The 18,191-nt window shown below is 37.1% G+C and overlaps 1 protein-coding gene across 4 annotated transcripts in view; it reads right to left on the bottom strand.

Annotated features, from left to right (window-relative positions):
• Nucleotides 1-2,889: 2,889 nt before the first annotated feature.
• The window catches only part of LOC101011195 (WD repeat-containing protein 72), a 62,485-nt gene continuing 47,183 nt past the window's right edge, over nucleotides 2,890-18,191 (bottom strand). For 3 of the 4 annotated variants that reach the window (XM_031662325.1, XM_031662326.1, XM_031662327.1), the window contains exons 7-13: nucleotides 16,717-16,836; nucleotides 15,274-15,419; nucleotides 14,796-14,892; nucleotides 10,167-10,308; nucleotides 9,241-9,486; nucleotides 5,753-5,973; nucleotides 2,890-3,613 (exon numbers count right to left, since the gene is read on the bottom strand). In XM_031662325.1, the coding sequence (XP_031518185.1) occupies nucleotides 3,275-3,613; nucleotides 5,753-5,973; nucleotides 9,241-9,486; nucleotides 10,167-10,308; nucleotides 14,796-14,892; nucleotides 15,274-15,419; nucleotides 16,717-16,836 (1,311 nt within the window). In that variant the 3' untranslated portion in view covers nucleotides 2,890-3,274. The remainder of the gene's footprint in view (nucleotides 3,614-5,752; nucleotides 5,974-9,240; nucleotides 9,487-10,166; nucleotides 10,309-14,795; nucleotides 14,893-15,273; nucleotides 15,420-16,716; nucleotides 16,837-18,191) is intronic. The other variant, XM_031662328.1, reaches the window with a different exon arrangement.

The raw sequence follows: 18,191 nt of genomic DNA, 5'->3' as shown, positions 1-18,191 counted from the left end.
ATAAATACCTTTATGTCAATTTATTCCTCCTTCGTGTAGTTAGAGGAACAGAGTGCTGGAGAAATGAAAGTAGGAATAAGTCTGTTCACATGGAACTAAGTGTGAACCCTATGGAGAGAATAGCAAAACTAAAAGGCCAAGGCCTGGGAAAAATTGACTGGAACATGAAATACACAGACCTTCACTTCAGGAGGTGAGACATGCCCCGTGAACTCCAAATCCCTAAGGAAGACTTGAAGCAGAAAGCTAAGAACCTGCTTACAACTGGGCAGCCAGGATCTAAGAGCCACAATTGGCCAATGTTAAGGTGAACATTCATACTCAATCTACTGAGGCAAGAGCATTTGGATTAATTAGTTCACTCATTCATTCATCATTTGTGTGCCAGGCACATCCATGAGCTAGTATATTCCATACCTTCAAATAGCTCTTTTCAGCCTGTTTTGGCTTTAGTTGGTATTTTCCCCCTAGCTTTATGAAAATTTAAATGGAAACACTTCCGGATCTCAGACCATTCAACCTTTACAAGTAGAGAATAAAACAGAAATCAAGGACAGTAAACATGATGGAAGCATCTTAGCCAGCTGAAATCCGACTTGGAAAAGAAAACATAATTCACTACATTGTAACCAAAATTAAAATCGCAGAGATTAAAGGCAAAGCACAACAAAGGCAACACCAGACACAAGAATAAAGGAACAACATAAACTTATTCAAAAGAAATGAATGTGATATAGAAAGTTGGGCCACCAGCCACCTTCACAGGGTGTTGTGAGGCTCAAAGGCGGTGGTCAATGGGATGGTGCTTTAAGAAGTGAAGAGGTCCGTCACAAATGTGAAGGTCTGGGTAGAATCACTAATACTATCATCACCAATTACAAGCTCATCTTAATATGAGTTGAGATTGTTTTTAAACTATTAATACAGATAACCAAAAGATGAACAACTTAATATTCTATAGGTTACTTTGGCACTAAACCTGTGCATATTGTTTGATATGGAAATTCTAAAATAAACTTTTTATAGAAAACAGTATAAATAACCAACTATAGGAGATTCCTCAATTAAAGCCTAGTATGTCCATAATGACAACTCTATCGATTATTGTCCATGTGACAACCCACTCCATCCTTTCCTACCCTCTGTGTCCTTCCTTCTTTGTGCACAGGGAGGCTGATGCCTAGAACTGAATGCCCTTCCCCTCTCACTTCCAGTGGATTAAATTAATGGAGGTGACTGCAGAAGAAGAAAGAATTTCTTCCAACCCTCCCCTCTCTATGTGAGTCCTGCATCTCTGTCAGGAGCTGCTTCTTTTCTATGACTTCATGGGGTGACCACTCCTCCTCAGCTTCAACTCTCACTGGGTCCCAGCAACAATGTTTTCTCCTCTTTTTGCTTCAGTCCTAGAGGTGGCCAGAGCTTCCTGATGCTGCCAGTGCCTGGGTGCTGGGGGCGCTCACCATCCGTTCCTTGTCCGGCCCCTAATCCCTGCCCACACCTCTATAAACAGTCCTTTCATTCAAGTCTCTTCATTTGACCCATCTGGGTTGACTTCAGTTTCCTGCCAGGACTGTGACTGAAATAAAATATAGACTAAAATACAGTAAATATCTATTTATTGACATAGAAAAATGCCTGACAGAAAGTAGATCAAAATATTAATAGCACTTATTAATTAGTAGGATAGGATTATTTGTTTTTCTTTGTATCTATTTTTCAAATGTTCTTCAAAATTTGGTTACGTATTTGAGGGAGTATATAAGAGAAATAACAAAATTAAAATACAGAATGGGAATAAATATAATCTCAAGAAGTACTAACGGTTTGGCTTTGCTTTACTTCCCACTCTGCCAAAAAAATACATAAATAAAAAGTTACATAGCCTGAGGGTGTCCCGATGGGAAAAGCGGACCATGAACACTCGGGGGTGCCCAGATATTTATTTATTCTTGCTGGATTCTATCACCCATGAAAAATAAGTTTAGTTACCAAGTGCTCACAATTGAAAATGCAATTGGGTACATTAATAAGCATATGTGATTTACAGGCTTTATTTTACAAGCAGAAGTCAAGACTTCGCTGCATTTGTTGATAATAACAATAGTCAACCATCACTAAGGGCTAACCGCCTGCAGGTACTGTTTACAAGCATTGTAGGTATTAGCTCATTTAATCCTGACAGGAAGGCAGTATTATCATCCCATTTCACAGATGAGGAGATTGACAAGCAAAGAAGCAATGTAATATGATCCGAGGTCCTATTAACAGGCTCTGGAGGCAAGCCCAGGCTTCAGGGCCTATTTTATCTATTATACTTAACTGTACTGCTCAAATCAAGAATTCCAGAACTCTCCTAATTTTGTGTATATCGTGCAAAGAACAAGCAAGATCCTCAAACTGGTTCACCACTTATTAGCTGTACAGTCTTGTACATTTATGTATCACATCTGCAAATTCCTCATCAATAAAATAGTGAATAATACTTCTCCAACCTACCTCAGAAGTTGTGAGAATCTAAGGGGAAAATGAGCAGGAAAGCCCATCAAAGCTATAAAACAATTTACAAATGTAAGGCAGTATGAGGTTGCACCCTCTAAACACTAGTACATTAGTCATCATCACTTACACACAACAGTCAAATGCAAAGAAAATAGCAATTATTTTGGTGAAGTATGGCTCTAAACTATAATATTATAAACTATCCCAGTCTGTTAATAACATCCAACATAAAACCACCACTGATTAATCAATAAAAATCATGCTATAGATTCAGTGAAATGTACTCTCAAACGAACTCCCCTGACTCACATTCATTAATTACCTCACCTTATTTGATATATTCCAGCATTTTCTGGAATGTATTACTCTCAATCTTTAGTTATGTAGTAGTTTTTTTTTTTTTTAATTTTAAAGTTCAAACTCTACATTCTCTAGGATATGATATCAAAAGTTCAATTGAGCCACTCAGTTTTCAGTTTTCCTGACTCAACTTTTTGGAGTTTTACAATTAATTATATTCCATTATTACTGATCATCAATTAGCTCAAAATGTTGCTGAGATGGTGAGCATGCTGAAGAAAGCAGAATTTAATGATAATTTGAGACCAGTAGGACACTAAATTTCTCTCTTGTTAATAATTAAAGTAGATAACTTATGTTTTTATTTATAGCTTCCAGAAATATCCGGCTCATTCCTGTGCACTGCCCTGTCAGCTAATCATCAGTTGGTCAGGATCTGACTTAGGCCGCTGTGTTTTATTTTGCACACATGCCTTTAACTGAAGCCATTAAATGCAACCCAAACAAAGGTTAAAGCAAGTGAGGTCATCACCGCGTCTTCTCTGAAACTTTCCATCTGGTCAAACGCTTGTACATCATAAATATATAAAGAATGAAAGGGGTAAAATTTCAATTTACCTGTTTCAATTTCCCAAATATAGACTGAGTCATCTGCACATCCAACAATTAAAAAATTCTCAACCGGGTGCCATTTTATCATCCTCACAGGAAAAAGGTGCTTCCGGGCACGCAGGAGGCAACTCTTTCCCTCAAGGTGAAGGAGAGCCACGGAATGGTCACTGCACACACAGCAAATTATCTGCTCACCCCTTAGCTGTGAAAAAACAACACGCTTATATAAGTAAATAGTCAAATGCTTTCTTTATGAGTAAGTCAGATTTTTTCCTCCCAGTAACATATAAAAGTTTTGTTAAAGCCCCATTTACAAAAAGGATATTTCTGCTTTCTACAGCACCTTTCCATGTAAACCTTTACAGGGGAGCTTTAAACACTGAGTCGAGTCTAAGCTCGACAACTTCTCAGGAAGGTCACAAGATGAATCCAGGACAGATCTACTTATGAGATAAATGAAGGACTTGACCATCACTCAGCAAATTCAGGCAGTGAGGCAGACATCGGAAATAATGCAGAATAAAACAAACCCCAGAACTAATTTGTTGCCACAAAAAGAAGCTATTTGTAGACACAAGCTTAGGCCCAAGGGTATCATGAGCTGATATTTTCCACTTAAAGCCTCAAAATGTGATTTGGTGCTGTTCCCAGAACTATACAGATTCTAATCCAAACAGGAAACTCAGTGTAGACACAATCTAAAAGAGGTAAGCATTAGATAGCTCCAACTGAATGTACAGCCTCAAAGACATAAGGACCAAAAATAGGCTCCCAGGACAATAATCCTTAAGATACTTTTTAAAAAGTCAGCATGTGGTTACCTTGAACAGGTTAGGACAATTACTATCCAAGGTGGATTCTCATGATCTAGCCAGAATTTTGGCTGTTTTGTTGAAAGCATCAGTTTGGAGACCTTGAGACACCCATTACTCATCATTAACCTCTCTGGAGGCGGGTATGCGGGGAGTACTAGGGTACATGTTTTCTTTCCTAACTCTTTATTAAGTGGACTCCAGAAATTGTAAGGAAAAAAAAAATCACAAAATGGCAGGTGTGATAGATCTGGAGCCTAGACTTGCCGAATGAATCAGATGTCATTTTTCCCTAACCATTCTATCTCCTGGAGAACCTGCCCATCCCACAGCTTCTAGAGCAGGCAGTCCAACGTGCTCCAGGAAACTTACATACATACACACACAGACCATGTGAACACAAATCTTATGGTTAGGAATAGACTATCAAGAAACAATATTTATAAGCCAATTAACTGACTTAAAAAATCATTTTACCTGTGTTACCATGTCCTTTTACGACAGAGGAAACGCAAAAGTTGTTTGTTCATGTTTTTTTTTTTTAAAGTCAACTTTATAAAAGCTGAATTTAAGTTGACATTTCATAAGAAAATTCTACCTAAAGCGATTTCATTTTGCCCCTGACAAGGTAGATGCTCACAAACTTATTAAAGCTCATTCTCTGTTAAATAAATGAATAAGCAAATAAAAACCCATTTAAGAAGAAAATGTGCTGGACGCAATAGCTGACACCTGTAATGCCAGCACTTTGGGAGGCAGAGGTGGGAAGATTCCTTGCATCCAGGAGTTGGAGACCAGCCTGAGCAACAAAGCAAGATCCTGTCTGTCTCTACAAAAACAAAAATAAAAAACAGTAGCTGGACTTCATGCCTGTAGTCTCACCTACTTGGGAGGCTGAGGCAGGAGGATCCCTGGAGCCCAGGAGGTTGAGGCTGCAGTGAGCCATGATCAAGCCACTGTACTCCAGCTTGGGTGACAAAGTGAGATGCTGTCACAGACACACACGACAAATGCAACTATTTATCAATATTGTTATAAAAAGAAATTCTTGACTAGGTCTTGCTTTGTTGCCCAGGCTGGAATGCACTGGCATGATCTCAGCTCACCACAAAATGGAAGTTATTGAAGGCAAAAGTTAATTTCTAATTTATAGATTCCTATATTGTTTGGCTTGTTTTTGCCTTGAGTATCTACTTTTATTTTTAAAAGATAATTTCATTGAAAACGAAGATATAGAACTAGAGGAAAAAAAACAGATGTAAGTACTTGAAGAGAAAGAATTAAGTGGCTGTTGTAAAGCTAAGCATTGACTAAATCTTTGCTTTACAGCAAAATTATCTGTATAATGTAAGTTATAATAATGCTACAATTCATATAGAAAGATTAGAAATATATATAAATCATCCAGTTGTATTATAAGTACACAGAACTCATATTTTTCTTTTCTTTGGAAATATGGGTCATTTTTACTTGTCTTATTAAGTATTCTATTTTCAAATTTAGGTGTTATATTTTACTCTTTGTCTTACTTTAAACTTCTCTGGTGACATCAAAAGACTTGTTACTGCACCAGCTTCCAAAAAGAATTTATGCAAAATTTCTTCAGTAAAGATATCCCACAAGATGACGCATGAGTCTAGGTCCCCAGACAACATCCAACTTTGGTCTAATTTCGAAGAGAGACCATGTGGGTAAAGTAATGAAGTGACACTTTGGTGGTGGCCTTTAAGAACTTTATGAGGTGGAGAATCTGAAAAACAATGAAACACCAAATAATACAGATGTTATTTTTGTTCAGAAAATCATCCCAAGATTCTCTTTTATAAAATTTTAACACAAGGAAATTACATATAATTAAAGCATGCACTTGGCTAAGAAAACCAGTGAACACCCTTAGATCATCTTGAAAAGCAAGTGCCTCACCAGAAGCCAGAGTATGCTTTTGATGAAGCACTACAGTTAGTTGTACAAAGTCTATTAATTCTAGGCCAGGCATGGTGGCTCATGCCCATAATATCAGCACTTTGGGAGGCTGAAATGGGCAGATCGCTTGAGGTCTGAGGTTCAAGACCAGCCTGGCCAACATTGTGAAACCCCATCTCTACTAAAAATTCAAGAATTAGCTGGATGTAGTGGCTCGCACCTACAGACCCAGCTACTCGTGAGTCTGAAGCAGGAGAATTGCTTGAACCTGGATGGTGGAGGTTGCAGTGAGCTGAGATCATGCCACTGTACTCCAGCCTGGGCAACAGAGCAAGACTGTCAAAAAAAAAAGAAAGAAAGAAAAAGAAGTCTATTAATTCTTAAGGACATTAGTAAATTACCAGTTCCAGTGTCACGGAATAGTAAACACTGTTCTAAAAGAGTGAACACTTCATACATTTGGCTCCACAAAAATAAGTTGCGAATATTAGTTATTTTCATTCTTTTTTCTTTTTTCTTCTTTTTTAGAGACAGGGTCTCACTGTTGACCAGGCTGGAGTGCAGTGGTGCAATCATGGCACCATAAGACAAAACTTCTATTCCTCAAACTCCCTGGGCTCGGGTGATCCTTCCATCTCAGCCTCCCTATAGCTAGGACCACAGGTGAGCACCACCATGCCCAGGTAATTTTTGTACTTTTTGCAGGGACAGGGTGTCACCATGATGCTCACACTGATCTCAAACTCCTGGGCTCAAGGGATCCACTCGCCTCAGCCTTCCAAAGTGCTGGGATTACAGGCGGTAGCCACCATGCCCAGCCCGTCATTCTTTAAATTAGAATGACTAAGTCTAGTATACAAGAAAAGAAAAGTTTCAGGAAATATTTTTGCTTTGAAAGATGTTAGAGATTACCTAATTCTACCTCTTGGCTTTACAGATAATGCATCTGAGGCTCAGAGAGGTTAAGTGACTTGCATCCAAGTGTGAAAAAGCAAAGTAAATGTTTAAGAGTACGGCATTGCTGTTAAATGAATCTGTCTTTTTTTCCCCTGGGTCTATCACTTACTAGATATGTCACCCTAGCTAGTTGCCTTTTCCCTCTTAACCACAGATGTTACATCTGAAAATTTAGGATAATAATAGTTCTTACTTCAGACAAGACTGTTGTGTGGAATAAATAAGATAATGTCTATAATTTTGTAGCACTCTGCTTGGCACTCGGTAGGCATATGGGCATTTCAAATCACAGCTGTATGAGAGTACAGGACTACTGACACCCTACTGTGCTAGGGGGTTACTCTTCCCACCAGCCACACTGCTTCTTCCTTCATCACCAGCTAAACTCCCCCAAATTGGAAAGAACCATAAACCACAAACTCTCTTTATTCACACTGAAAATAAACCTCAAAGAATTATTCTTATACTTCAGAAACTTCTATTCCATCAGGCATATCCTCACTTTGTATCTCCTAAAAAACCACGATGAATGTTCATTGAGCTGCTACAAGTTAAATGTGACTTTTCCTTGCTTTCTGGATATTAGGATAAATCAGCCTGGATAAAAACTGCTAGGTCGTCGCTTTTTCACTAACTTTTAACAGCAGCCATTTAGCTGTATACCAGTACATTACCTCTGTTTGGTTCATTGCCATTTACTCCTCCACTTCAGTCAATCACTGAAGCACAAGTCAGTAACATTTAGTAAGTGGCCAAAGTAAGCTGAGAACAATAGTAGGCAATATAAGAAGTTTTTTTTTTTTTAAATTGAGATTTAGTCCTTACCCTTAAGGACCTTATGCTCTAATACGATTCATATAATAATAATAAAATAGTATACAGTTTTTTTTCTACGCATCCTAAATCTCAATCACCTCCTATATTTCCTTCCCTTACATAAGACAATTTACTTTAATAGGCATTTGTTGTTGTAATACATAAATGCAGAAAGATGTATAAGAACACATGTATATTTCATTCACAAAGAAATACAGATTAAAACAGGAAGATACTATTTTTCTCCTGATTAGCAAAGATTAAAAAGTTTAATAGCACACAAAGTTGGTAGATAAAGTTTGGGGCAAAAAGGCATTTTATAGGCTATTAGTGAAAATGCATGCATATTGATGAAAGTTCTTTACAGAATATTTTACATATATTTTCAAAATTAAAAATGCAAGCAAATGTTGATCTGGTAATTCTACTCTTAGGAATTAATATACAGATATACTCATATGTATGTACAATGATAATCAATTCTGCATTGTCCAGAGCAGCTAAAAACTAGAAAACTTACACACCAATAGGCAATTAAAGTTTGATTATTACTAATTATTTAAAGTCAGCTCGTAAAGAATGAACTCCAAAATATTTTATTTAGATTTGTTTAAGGACATTCTAGTAAAGCGTGTAGAATACACTTTTATTTGTGCAATATAATTAAAAGACTGTGTATTGTTATGCCGATATGTGCTTGTATACATGTAGAAAATTTCAAGAAGAGTATCAACCGTTATTAGCAGTTGCCTTTGGAGGAAGGAACTGGAAGATCAAGTAAGGAGAAAAACTCATTTCTTATTGTATAACCTTCTGCCTGAGGTTTTTTTGTTTTGTTTTTTTTTTGTTTTTTTTTTTTGAGATGGAGTGGAGTCTTGCCCTGTTGCCCAGGCTGGAGTGCAGTGGCGCGATCTTGGCTCACTGCAAGCTCCACCTCCCAGGTTCATGCCATTCTCCTGCCTCAGCCTCCCGAGTAGCTGGGACTACAGGCACCCGCCACCACGCCCGGCTGGTTTTTTTTTTTTTTTTTTTTTTTTGTATTTTTAGTAGAGATGGGGTTTCACCGTGTTAGCCAGGATGGTCTCAATCTCCTGACCTCGTGATCCACCCGCGTCAGCCCCCCAAAGTGCTAGGATTACAGGGAATTTACAAAAAAAAAAAAAAACCCTATATGTATGCTTTACTTCAACATTAAAATATGTACATATTTAGCAGCAAATGCCAGCTAATTCTTTAGGCCCCTAAATCTTCTTTAGTGCAGTTTGTTGAAATTGCAGTTTTAGATAAATCAAATAAGTAGGGTCAAATAAAATTCAATGACCTTTTACTAAAGAACCACCTTCTAGAAGTCTTGCTTTGGCAGCATTCAAAGCCTGGGTAATGATAATTGTCCCATCTTCACAGCCACATATTAGTTTATCAAGACTTGGAATATACTCTGATGAAGTGACTACAGCAGTTCCTGCCCCATCTTTAAGCCCAGAGAAATAGTCAGTAATACTTTGTGACACAGTATCATGCTTATCAAAATTATCTTGAAGAGTCCAGGTGGTAGTTACTGGTATCTCTAAAAAGAAAACAGAGATAAAAAGAAAATTTGGTTTATCAATGCATCATAGACATGGAAAATATCAAGGCACCCTCCCTTCAAAAATATGAATACAGTGTTACAGCCTATCCCAGATTCAGATTGCCAGCATTCATCTCTTGTTAAGTTCAATTGATGTTAACATGAATTATATTGGTTATATTAATATATAAGATCCATAAGATTCATGTGTGTGTGTGTGTTTAATTTTTAATTTTTTTTTTTTTTGAGACCGAGTCTCACTGTGTCACCCAGGCTGGAGTGCAATGGCATGATCTCGGTTCACTACAACCTCCGCCTCCTGGGTTAAAGCAATTCACCTGCCTCAACCTCCTGAGTAGCTCAGATTACAAGTGCACGCCGCCACGCCCCACTAAGTTTTTGTATTTTAGTAGAGATGGTTTTCACCATGTTGCCCAGGCTGGTCTCGAACTCCTTCACTCAGGCAGTTCATCCGCCTCAGCTTCCCAAAGTGCTAGGATTACAGGCATGAGCCACCGTACCCGGCCTAAGCTTTGTGTTTATACCTGCTTTTATGTTGTCATTTAATACATAATAGTACACAATAAATTTTTCTTGTTGCTCAACTTAGAAGAACAATGAGTTAATTAGAAATTTGTTCTCAGAAGACATGTGACTAGAAATGGAAACTGACTTACCTCTAGGAGAACCATCAAACTTGGATACAGGAACATCAGGGATGTGCCACAAAGTAATTCTTCCTGAGACTTCTCCAGAGAAAAGTACCTTGTAAAAAGGCTCTTTCCTCTCATTCATGTAGCCCATAACAAAGGGACGGCTCTGTTCCAAAACAAAAAGTGGGCTTTTATGTAGGAAATATTCTAACTATAGAGACATGGCCACTGTTTTTAAATGAAGAAGCAAGACTTAATAACTGAAGTAAATATTTTCAATTTATTTCCCACTGTTTCAAAATTTTCAAGTAAATTAAATGAAATAATCTGTGATCTAGGACCAAAGAGGATTTAAACAACAAGAAGCAAAGTCATAGACTTCAGAAAGTCAATAAAAGTATCTAACATTTACTGGCCATGTGTGTGTATGTGTGTGTGTGTGTGTGTGTGTGTGTGTGTGTGTATAGCTATGTGTACACATTACTGCAAGGGGTTTTCTACATATTCAGTTAAATAATCCTCACAATAACCCTATAAAATTGATACTATCAATGTTTTCATTTTACAAACAAGAAAACTTGTGTTTTCCTGTGAAGTGAAGAGATCGATTTGTCTAAGGCGATTAGAGGAAGCAATGGGCTTTGAGTCCAGTCATTCTGATTCAGCAACCCATGTCTTGATGCTAAAGATGTTCACTAAGAAGGCTTAATTTCTTTATAGTTCCTTTATAGTTCTAATTGTCACTTAAAACAGCAACAACTCATATTTGTACAGTAATTTTGTGTTGTTACCATGTTTTCCACTTTTTGTTGACTGTTTTTCAGATTTAACATACTTGATTTCCAATTTCTCAAGCGGCCACAAAGGAAAATGATTCCATAATTTATAATGTGTGTGTATATACATATATACTGTTATACATTATATAAATTATGTATAATATTATACATATTATACATAATTTATGATCTTGCTGAAGGAGAATATGAATATTGGGCACCAGTGCTCTTAAAGCTATGCCTTCACTAGTGAATGCATCTTGAGCATCCCTGGCCCTTCTCAGGGCAGTATAGCTGTTCTTTGGGCAGGTTGGTACATAGATATTAAGGGATCAAAATCATTCAAGCAATTACAAAAACAAAACCTGAACTCTCTTTGGTGCAGAAGTAAAAGTCATCCTAAAAAGAAAGCCAATTGCTTGCTAGAATTAAAGAAGTCCAGGAAAGTGATGCTTCCTAGTCAGAAAATACATGCTTTAAGGTGTGGATTTAGACACATTAGTGAAAAATTCTATTCATTAGTGATTATTAAGGGCCAAGATATTGCTACATTTAATCTTCACAACAAAGCTATGTAGTTAAGTAAACATTGCTATTATCCTGATATGAAAATAGGGAAACTATGACAGAAAATAAGAAACCAATCCAAGGTTATCCAACCAAGATGTGTAATTAATTCCCTATAGTCCCAAGAAATAAGAGCATCATAGAAAATGGTTCCAATAAAGTCAGTTTCTAAATAATTGTTTTTAAGACTCAGAGGGCACTTTGGTGTCTTACAGCCATGATTTTTATAGCTATTTGAAATGGGTTGATAAAATTTGGTTAAATTGGCTATTCAAACTCTCCCACCCTTGTAGGCACTTAGAACTGATTGTTCCAACTCCCTGCTTATTCTGATTTGAAAAGGAAGCTCCAAGAGGCTGGTGGGTTACTCAAGTTGGTGGCAGCATAACTCCTCCCAGCTGGCGCTTTGTCCCTGCAGTTGAAGTTCACTGTTGCTCTCATGCCCTCTGCCTTCACCTTCCACATTGCCGCTTCTCAATTGCTCACACTCACCCCTTGGTCCCTCGCTCCTCCTCCTCCCAAACAGTTCCCTGTAGTTCTGCTATTCACCTGAAAACCTCTTCATAGTCCCTTACCATGTGAATTCCAATTTTCCATCACAGTGTTCATCATGAGAGTTTCCATCATCCAGGAGGTAATAAAACATAGCCACTAGCACTGAAATCCCTGGGGCTAACTGCCTGGATTTAAATCCTGACTTTACCACATCCTAGCTCTATTGAAAGAGCAAGTTGGTTACTGTAGGCAATTTAGTACACCTCACTGTCTCATTTTCCCTAACTGTGAAATAAGACTAATAAAAGCACCTGCTATATGGGATTGGTGTAAGGATTAATGAGTAGATAAACATAAGGTACACAGAATGGTCCCTGACATTTAGTCCCTATTTAATTAATTTTAACAATTCTGGTTATTCTTTTCTCAGAACAATTGAGAAACTCACTCCAAAACCCATTACTGGATTTGGGCTAAACCACTTGAGTTCAAATCCTGGGAATTCACCTCTCTGAACATCAGTTTCAACATGGGATCCTGGTGGCAACTAAAGTAAATGAGGTCGTTTGTATGTCTGACAATAATAAGGACTCAAATGAAGTTTTTATCGTCATCATCACCACCACCATCATCATCATCATCATCATCACCATTACTCTTAGTTCTTTCACACACAGTTTTTGTTTGCAGTCCTTAGGCTGTTTCTATCCCAGCTATTCCCATCTCAGTACAGCAGCCTTACTCTGTGGCTGAGACCCTGGGAAACCCAGTTCCTTATCTCAACAGCCAGAACCCCTGCACCACAGGCCTCAGCAATTACCAGTTGTGATTTGAAGCTAGGGAGATCCTCATGCAGCTACTGGAAGGAAAGATGAGTCCTCATTCTTACCACTGCAGCTCCATCAGCAGATATGTACATGGGCATTACAAACAGTAATTCTGAGAACCTGTTACTGTCAAACCTGGAGATTTAATTCTATGGTATCATTCCAAAAAATGAGTCCAGACAATACTACCTGCTTACAGAGCAGTCCTTCCTAAGCTCACTGAATGTATCAAATTCATCTCTGCATCCTACCACAATGCCTTCATTACTTGGTAACTGCAAGAGAGACTAAGGACTCTTATATTTAGTGAACACTGGTGATGTTTGAATAAGGGAAAGAAAGTCTGACTTTATGCCCTGGATAAAAGGCAAGTAAGGACAGGCAGACCAACTTTTTCCGGTTTCCAATTATTCTATTCACATTTCACTGGCTTCTAGGCGTTTCTCACTTTTAAGATACAGAAACATCCATGGTTGTTTAAACAAGAATTATTGGTAAAAGACCTGTAAGTTTATGTCTTCGCATTTTGAGAAACAAAGCAAGGTAACTTCCCATGAGATTAGTTATTTTTTTATTGTTGTACTCTTTCCTCATGGTTATATATAACATTGAAATTTTCAGGAACAAGAAGCCCCTAAAGGGCACAACTGATCATTGGCTTTCAGGGCAAACTGTGCTTTGTAAAAACGCATTCAAAGCTAAGGAGGAAAAGAGCAGATCCTTTAAAAAAATAACTAAATGCGCCTTTCTAAGGAAGCCCCAGTACTGGTTTTGTGATCAACAGCAAAACCTATTGCTGCCACAGGTAATTTTAGAAATAGTCCTTTGATGCATGCCATAATTATAAAGTTTGCTTGCGTCCCAGTGGCACTTGGGGTTCTAATTTTTGGCTGACAGTTTCTTAATCAAGTTTTCACAACAAAACCTCACAGATATGTTAAAGCGACAATCACTGAGCTGTAGGATTTCCAACAGCTATGCTGCCTAATTAAGCAAACCATCATTCTGTTAAAAGTAGCATGCTTCCCTGGTTGACACATCAATAATTCAAAACTCTTCCGCTCGCCATGAAATACGTTTTTGGATAATTAACTGATGACAAAGTCCAAAGGCTTAGGAAAAAAAAAAAAACACTTTGGATAACACTACTGAAATAAAATAACTGCTTAAATTTTCAGGCTTCCTAGAGTGTCAAAGGTATGATTCAGTCAAGTAATAAGCTCACAATTATATTCTCAACTCTCTGCCAAAAGCGTAATTATATTTGTTTTACCAAGAAAATTTATTCGTAACAATAGCTAAATACATCTGAAAATGATATCAATATATGATTAAGTAAAGAAACAGAATATAAAACATTCCATAAAGTTTAAAAATTGGAGTAGATACATAAAAATGTTTAACAATGTTTTGTCACACCATTTATCACAAGGGTCAGTGAAAAAAATGTGTGGTGTGTGTGTATGTGCTTGTACGTATATACACACACACACAAATGCAGAGAGAGACAGAGAGAGAATGAGAAAGAAAGTAAATATAGCAAAATGTTATCAATTGGTGAATCTAGGTAAAGCGTATATGAATAATTACTGCAATACTCTTGCAACTTTTCCAAATATTTGAAAATTTTTCAATCAAAATAAGTAAATACATACAACAAAGTAAAAAAAAAAAACTCAGTGAATATTTACTGTGGTGAAATTAGGAATTTTAATGTCTCCTTTCTTTCCAACATTTATAATTTTCTTATAGTAAATATGTATTGTTTCATTATAAACTTAAAACACAGACTTAAACATAGTAGATTTTTAAAGACAAAGTTTTCTCTTTGGTAGCCATTGACAATTAAACTTGATTTTCTCATTAACAACTTGATGGGATGCTTCAATTCAATTTTTGCAAGCCTGACTCTGACAGACAAAGCAACAGTTATCCAAGAAACTGAGTGAAACAGCTTTGAGGCAGTCACTCTTTTCTTGCATTACCTTATTTTCCTGCACAGAAGTAGAGCACAGTAAATGAGGATAAATGGACTCTTTAAGCACTCTTCCATCAGCAGGGTATAAGCTTTTTGAAAGCCCACTGCATGGCAAAAATAAAAAGCAAAGTTTAGAACTTTGAGGTTCTTTATTCGTTCTTTTCCCCCTCCCACTTTCAAAAGCCGGATGGTACCGTTCGAGTTTCTAAACTCTACTTAGAAATTGTTGGGTTAATAATTACAAGTGACTTTTTGAAAACCCAGCACCAGCTGTACAAGTTATACATGGTTAATCTCATTCCTCCATCCCCTGCTGTTTTGTACAAAGGCTGAAGCCTACCAAGCCCAGAGTAAATCTTCCAGTGCCAAAGTTGTTTTGTTCTGGTTTTTGATCATGGGCAGCATGCAGGGATTTTTCCATAATAAACCTCCCAAAGTTCATTTTCTACCTGAATGTTTTGTATACCGCTCCCATCTGAGCCCACCTGTTCAGCAGCTGATAGATGTAACTGTGACCATCTTCTGTCCAGATGAGGATTCTGTGGGCAGCAATCATTTCTCCACCAGCAAAGAACTGCCCGTTTCTGCTAACTTCAGTCAGCAGAAGGGAAAAATCACAATAATCATAAACCTAAAATATGAAATTGATGCGCATTATCAAAGGTTTAAATCTAGTCTGCCAATAAGATGAATATAAATTATGATAGTAATAATATAACAACATAGTAAGCATTGATAACAGACCATACTGTACTCATATATTAAGATAATTTTTACCATCACTTATTGACTTATATTTATCTTAGGGTAGGTTTCAGTAGATAAAGTTCATCTGGTTATATCATTCCAGAGTGTGTACACTAAACATAGAAACCCCAAATCCCCAAATTTCTAAGTAATTTTATTCTTTCCATAATGAGTACTCCAAGTTTTACATTTGAAAATTTATTATGCACATAAAAAATGTATATCACATAAATCTTTTGTTAGACCATATACTTTTAAATCTTTGTTCAAAAAGATTATTATCACCATACAAGTAAGACTGTACAGTTTTGTTAACTGAGCCAGTTATACAAAACTTTAAAGAAAAATAAATGTTATGAAATGATGGCAACTTAGCTTTTCTTTCTTCTTGGAAATGTCAGTGAACATATTCACCAGAACTTGTCCCTCTTAAAACAAATGCAGTGACAAAGTAGAAAAGGTAAAACATCTAAAAATATAATCAAACTATATAAGTGAGAAGTATATTTGAGTTCTAAAGTATAGACACCAAATTTTGAAAATAATTTAGAGCTAAATATTTATTGTTATTATGGTCTGTTGTTAATAAAATTAGGATATACTACTACATATATAATATTTTGGGATACAAAACTGTTGCATATAGCATGATATTAAATATGTAGTAGTATATCCTAATTTTATTAAAGAGTTAAAAACTTATATGTCAGGCTGGGCGCGGTGGCTCATGCTTGTAATCCCAGCACTTTGGGAGGCCGAGGCGGGCAGATCATGAGGTCAGGAGTTCGAGACCAGCCTGACCAACATGGTGAAACCCAATCTCTTCTAAAAATACAAAAATTAGCCGGGTATGGTGGCGTGCACTTGTAATTCCAGCTACTCAGGAGGCTGAGGCAGGAGAATTGCTTGAACCCAGGAGGCAGAGGTTGCAGTGAGCTGAGATCGTGCCACTGCACTCCTCCAGCCTGGGCAACAGAGTGAAACTGTGTATCCAAAACAAACAAACAAACAAACAAAAAAATGTTATGTCAGTCATAAAAGACACATCATTCCACGTTCTGGTAATACTGTTACAGAGAATTTGTATCATATTTAAATCATATTCTAATTTTTGTACAAATCAAAAAAAAAACAAATTACACTTGTACATCACTGGTATTTATTATATTATTTTATAATACCTTCCAACATTTAGAAAACACCACCAACAGAAGTCTCTCAGTATATGTGCAAAATCGTATTGTCTGGCAGTTCAAGGACTCAAGAAACTTTGATTCTTTTTCATAGACATCTCGCTTTTCCTTCAAAAGGAAAGAAAATCTTTTAGTACTAGTTCCAGGTAATTCACACACAGCCATAAGAGGACCCGCTTCCTGTGCATCTCAAGTAGATCACAACATTATAAAATGAAAAGTATTTGAGTTTCCTTTTGAGTGTTTTGAACTAAGAAGTTACTTTGCAATAGAAGCTGTGTACCTGGGTGATGAAATAATCTGTACACCCAACCCCCACAACACTTAATTTACCTGTATAACAAACCTACATATGTACCTCTGAAAGTCTTTTAAAAAAATTAAAGAAATATAGGATGTATTTCTTGGAAAAAAAAAAGTTGTGATCAGGAAATCCACTTAGATTCAAGGGCTCATTACATGCAACCATTCAACAAACATTCTGTGAGGAACTACAGCTAGATGCTAAGAATGTCAAGATAAGAATAAGTTAGAGACTGTTAGATATGGCAGAAAGGTCAAACAAAAAAATCTAAAATGATGACTAAAAAAACCTACAGTATTTTATTTTATTTTATATTTTTTCCTTGAAACAGAGTCTTGCTCTATCACCAAAGATGGAGCACAGGGGCAGGATCTCGGCTCCCTGCAATCCCCGCCTCCTGGGTTCAAACGATGTTCCTTCCTCAGCCTCCTGAGTAGCTAGGATTACAGGTGTATGCCACCACTCTCAGCTATTTTTTTTTTTTTTTTTGTACTTTTAGTAGATACGAGGTTTCACCATGTTGGACAGGCTGGTCTTGACCTCCTGACCTCTGGTGATCTGCCTGCCTTGGCTTCCCAAAATGCTGAGATTACAGGTGTGAGCCACTGTGCCTGGCCTAGTATTTTGATTGCTTAAAAAATATAAATAAATAAAAAATAAAAAAGGAAAGAATTGCCAACACACAGGACATAAAATACTACATTCTCCATAAGTCTGTGATAATGCTGGATGTGTATTTCTTGAGCTCAGCATACCATCACAATTCCTAGGCTTCCTCAACCAATAAATTCCTAAAAAGACCCCAGAGCTCCTTGGGGAAGCTTAAATAATTTTGTCATCGGCACACATAGTATGGCTGTTCTTTCGTCCATCATCTCAACTTGTAGCCTGATGCCAGGGAACAGGTGAATATACTGGACTCCCCAGGGACATGCCCCTCAATTTTTTAGAGTCATTTGCCTGCCACTGTTCACACATACTTAGAAGAAAGGAGGATTTCTGCTATAAGGAACAGAGAGATGTTCTGCTATTTTTAAAAAATTAAAAATGTAATCTTTCTCTCTGTGTGTGTGTGTGTGTGTGTGTGTGTAAATGAAAACATCTGTATATACATGGAGAAAAGGTTGGAAGGATACAAGCCAATTGTACCCAATGCTCA

Source organism: Papio anubis, unplaced genomic scaffold, assembly GCF_008728515.1.
Source record: "Papio anubis isolate 15944 unplaced genomic scaffold, Panubis1.0 scaffold55, whole genome shotgun sequence".
NCBI classification, from domain to species: domain Eukaryota; kingdom Metazoa; phylum Chordata; class Mammalia; order Primates; family Cercopithecidae; genus Papio; species Papio anubis.
This window is presented reverse-complemented; position numbering and strand designations above follow the sequence as displayed.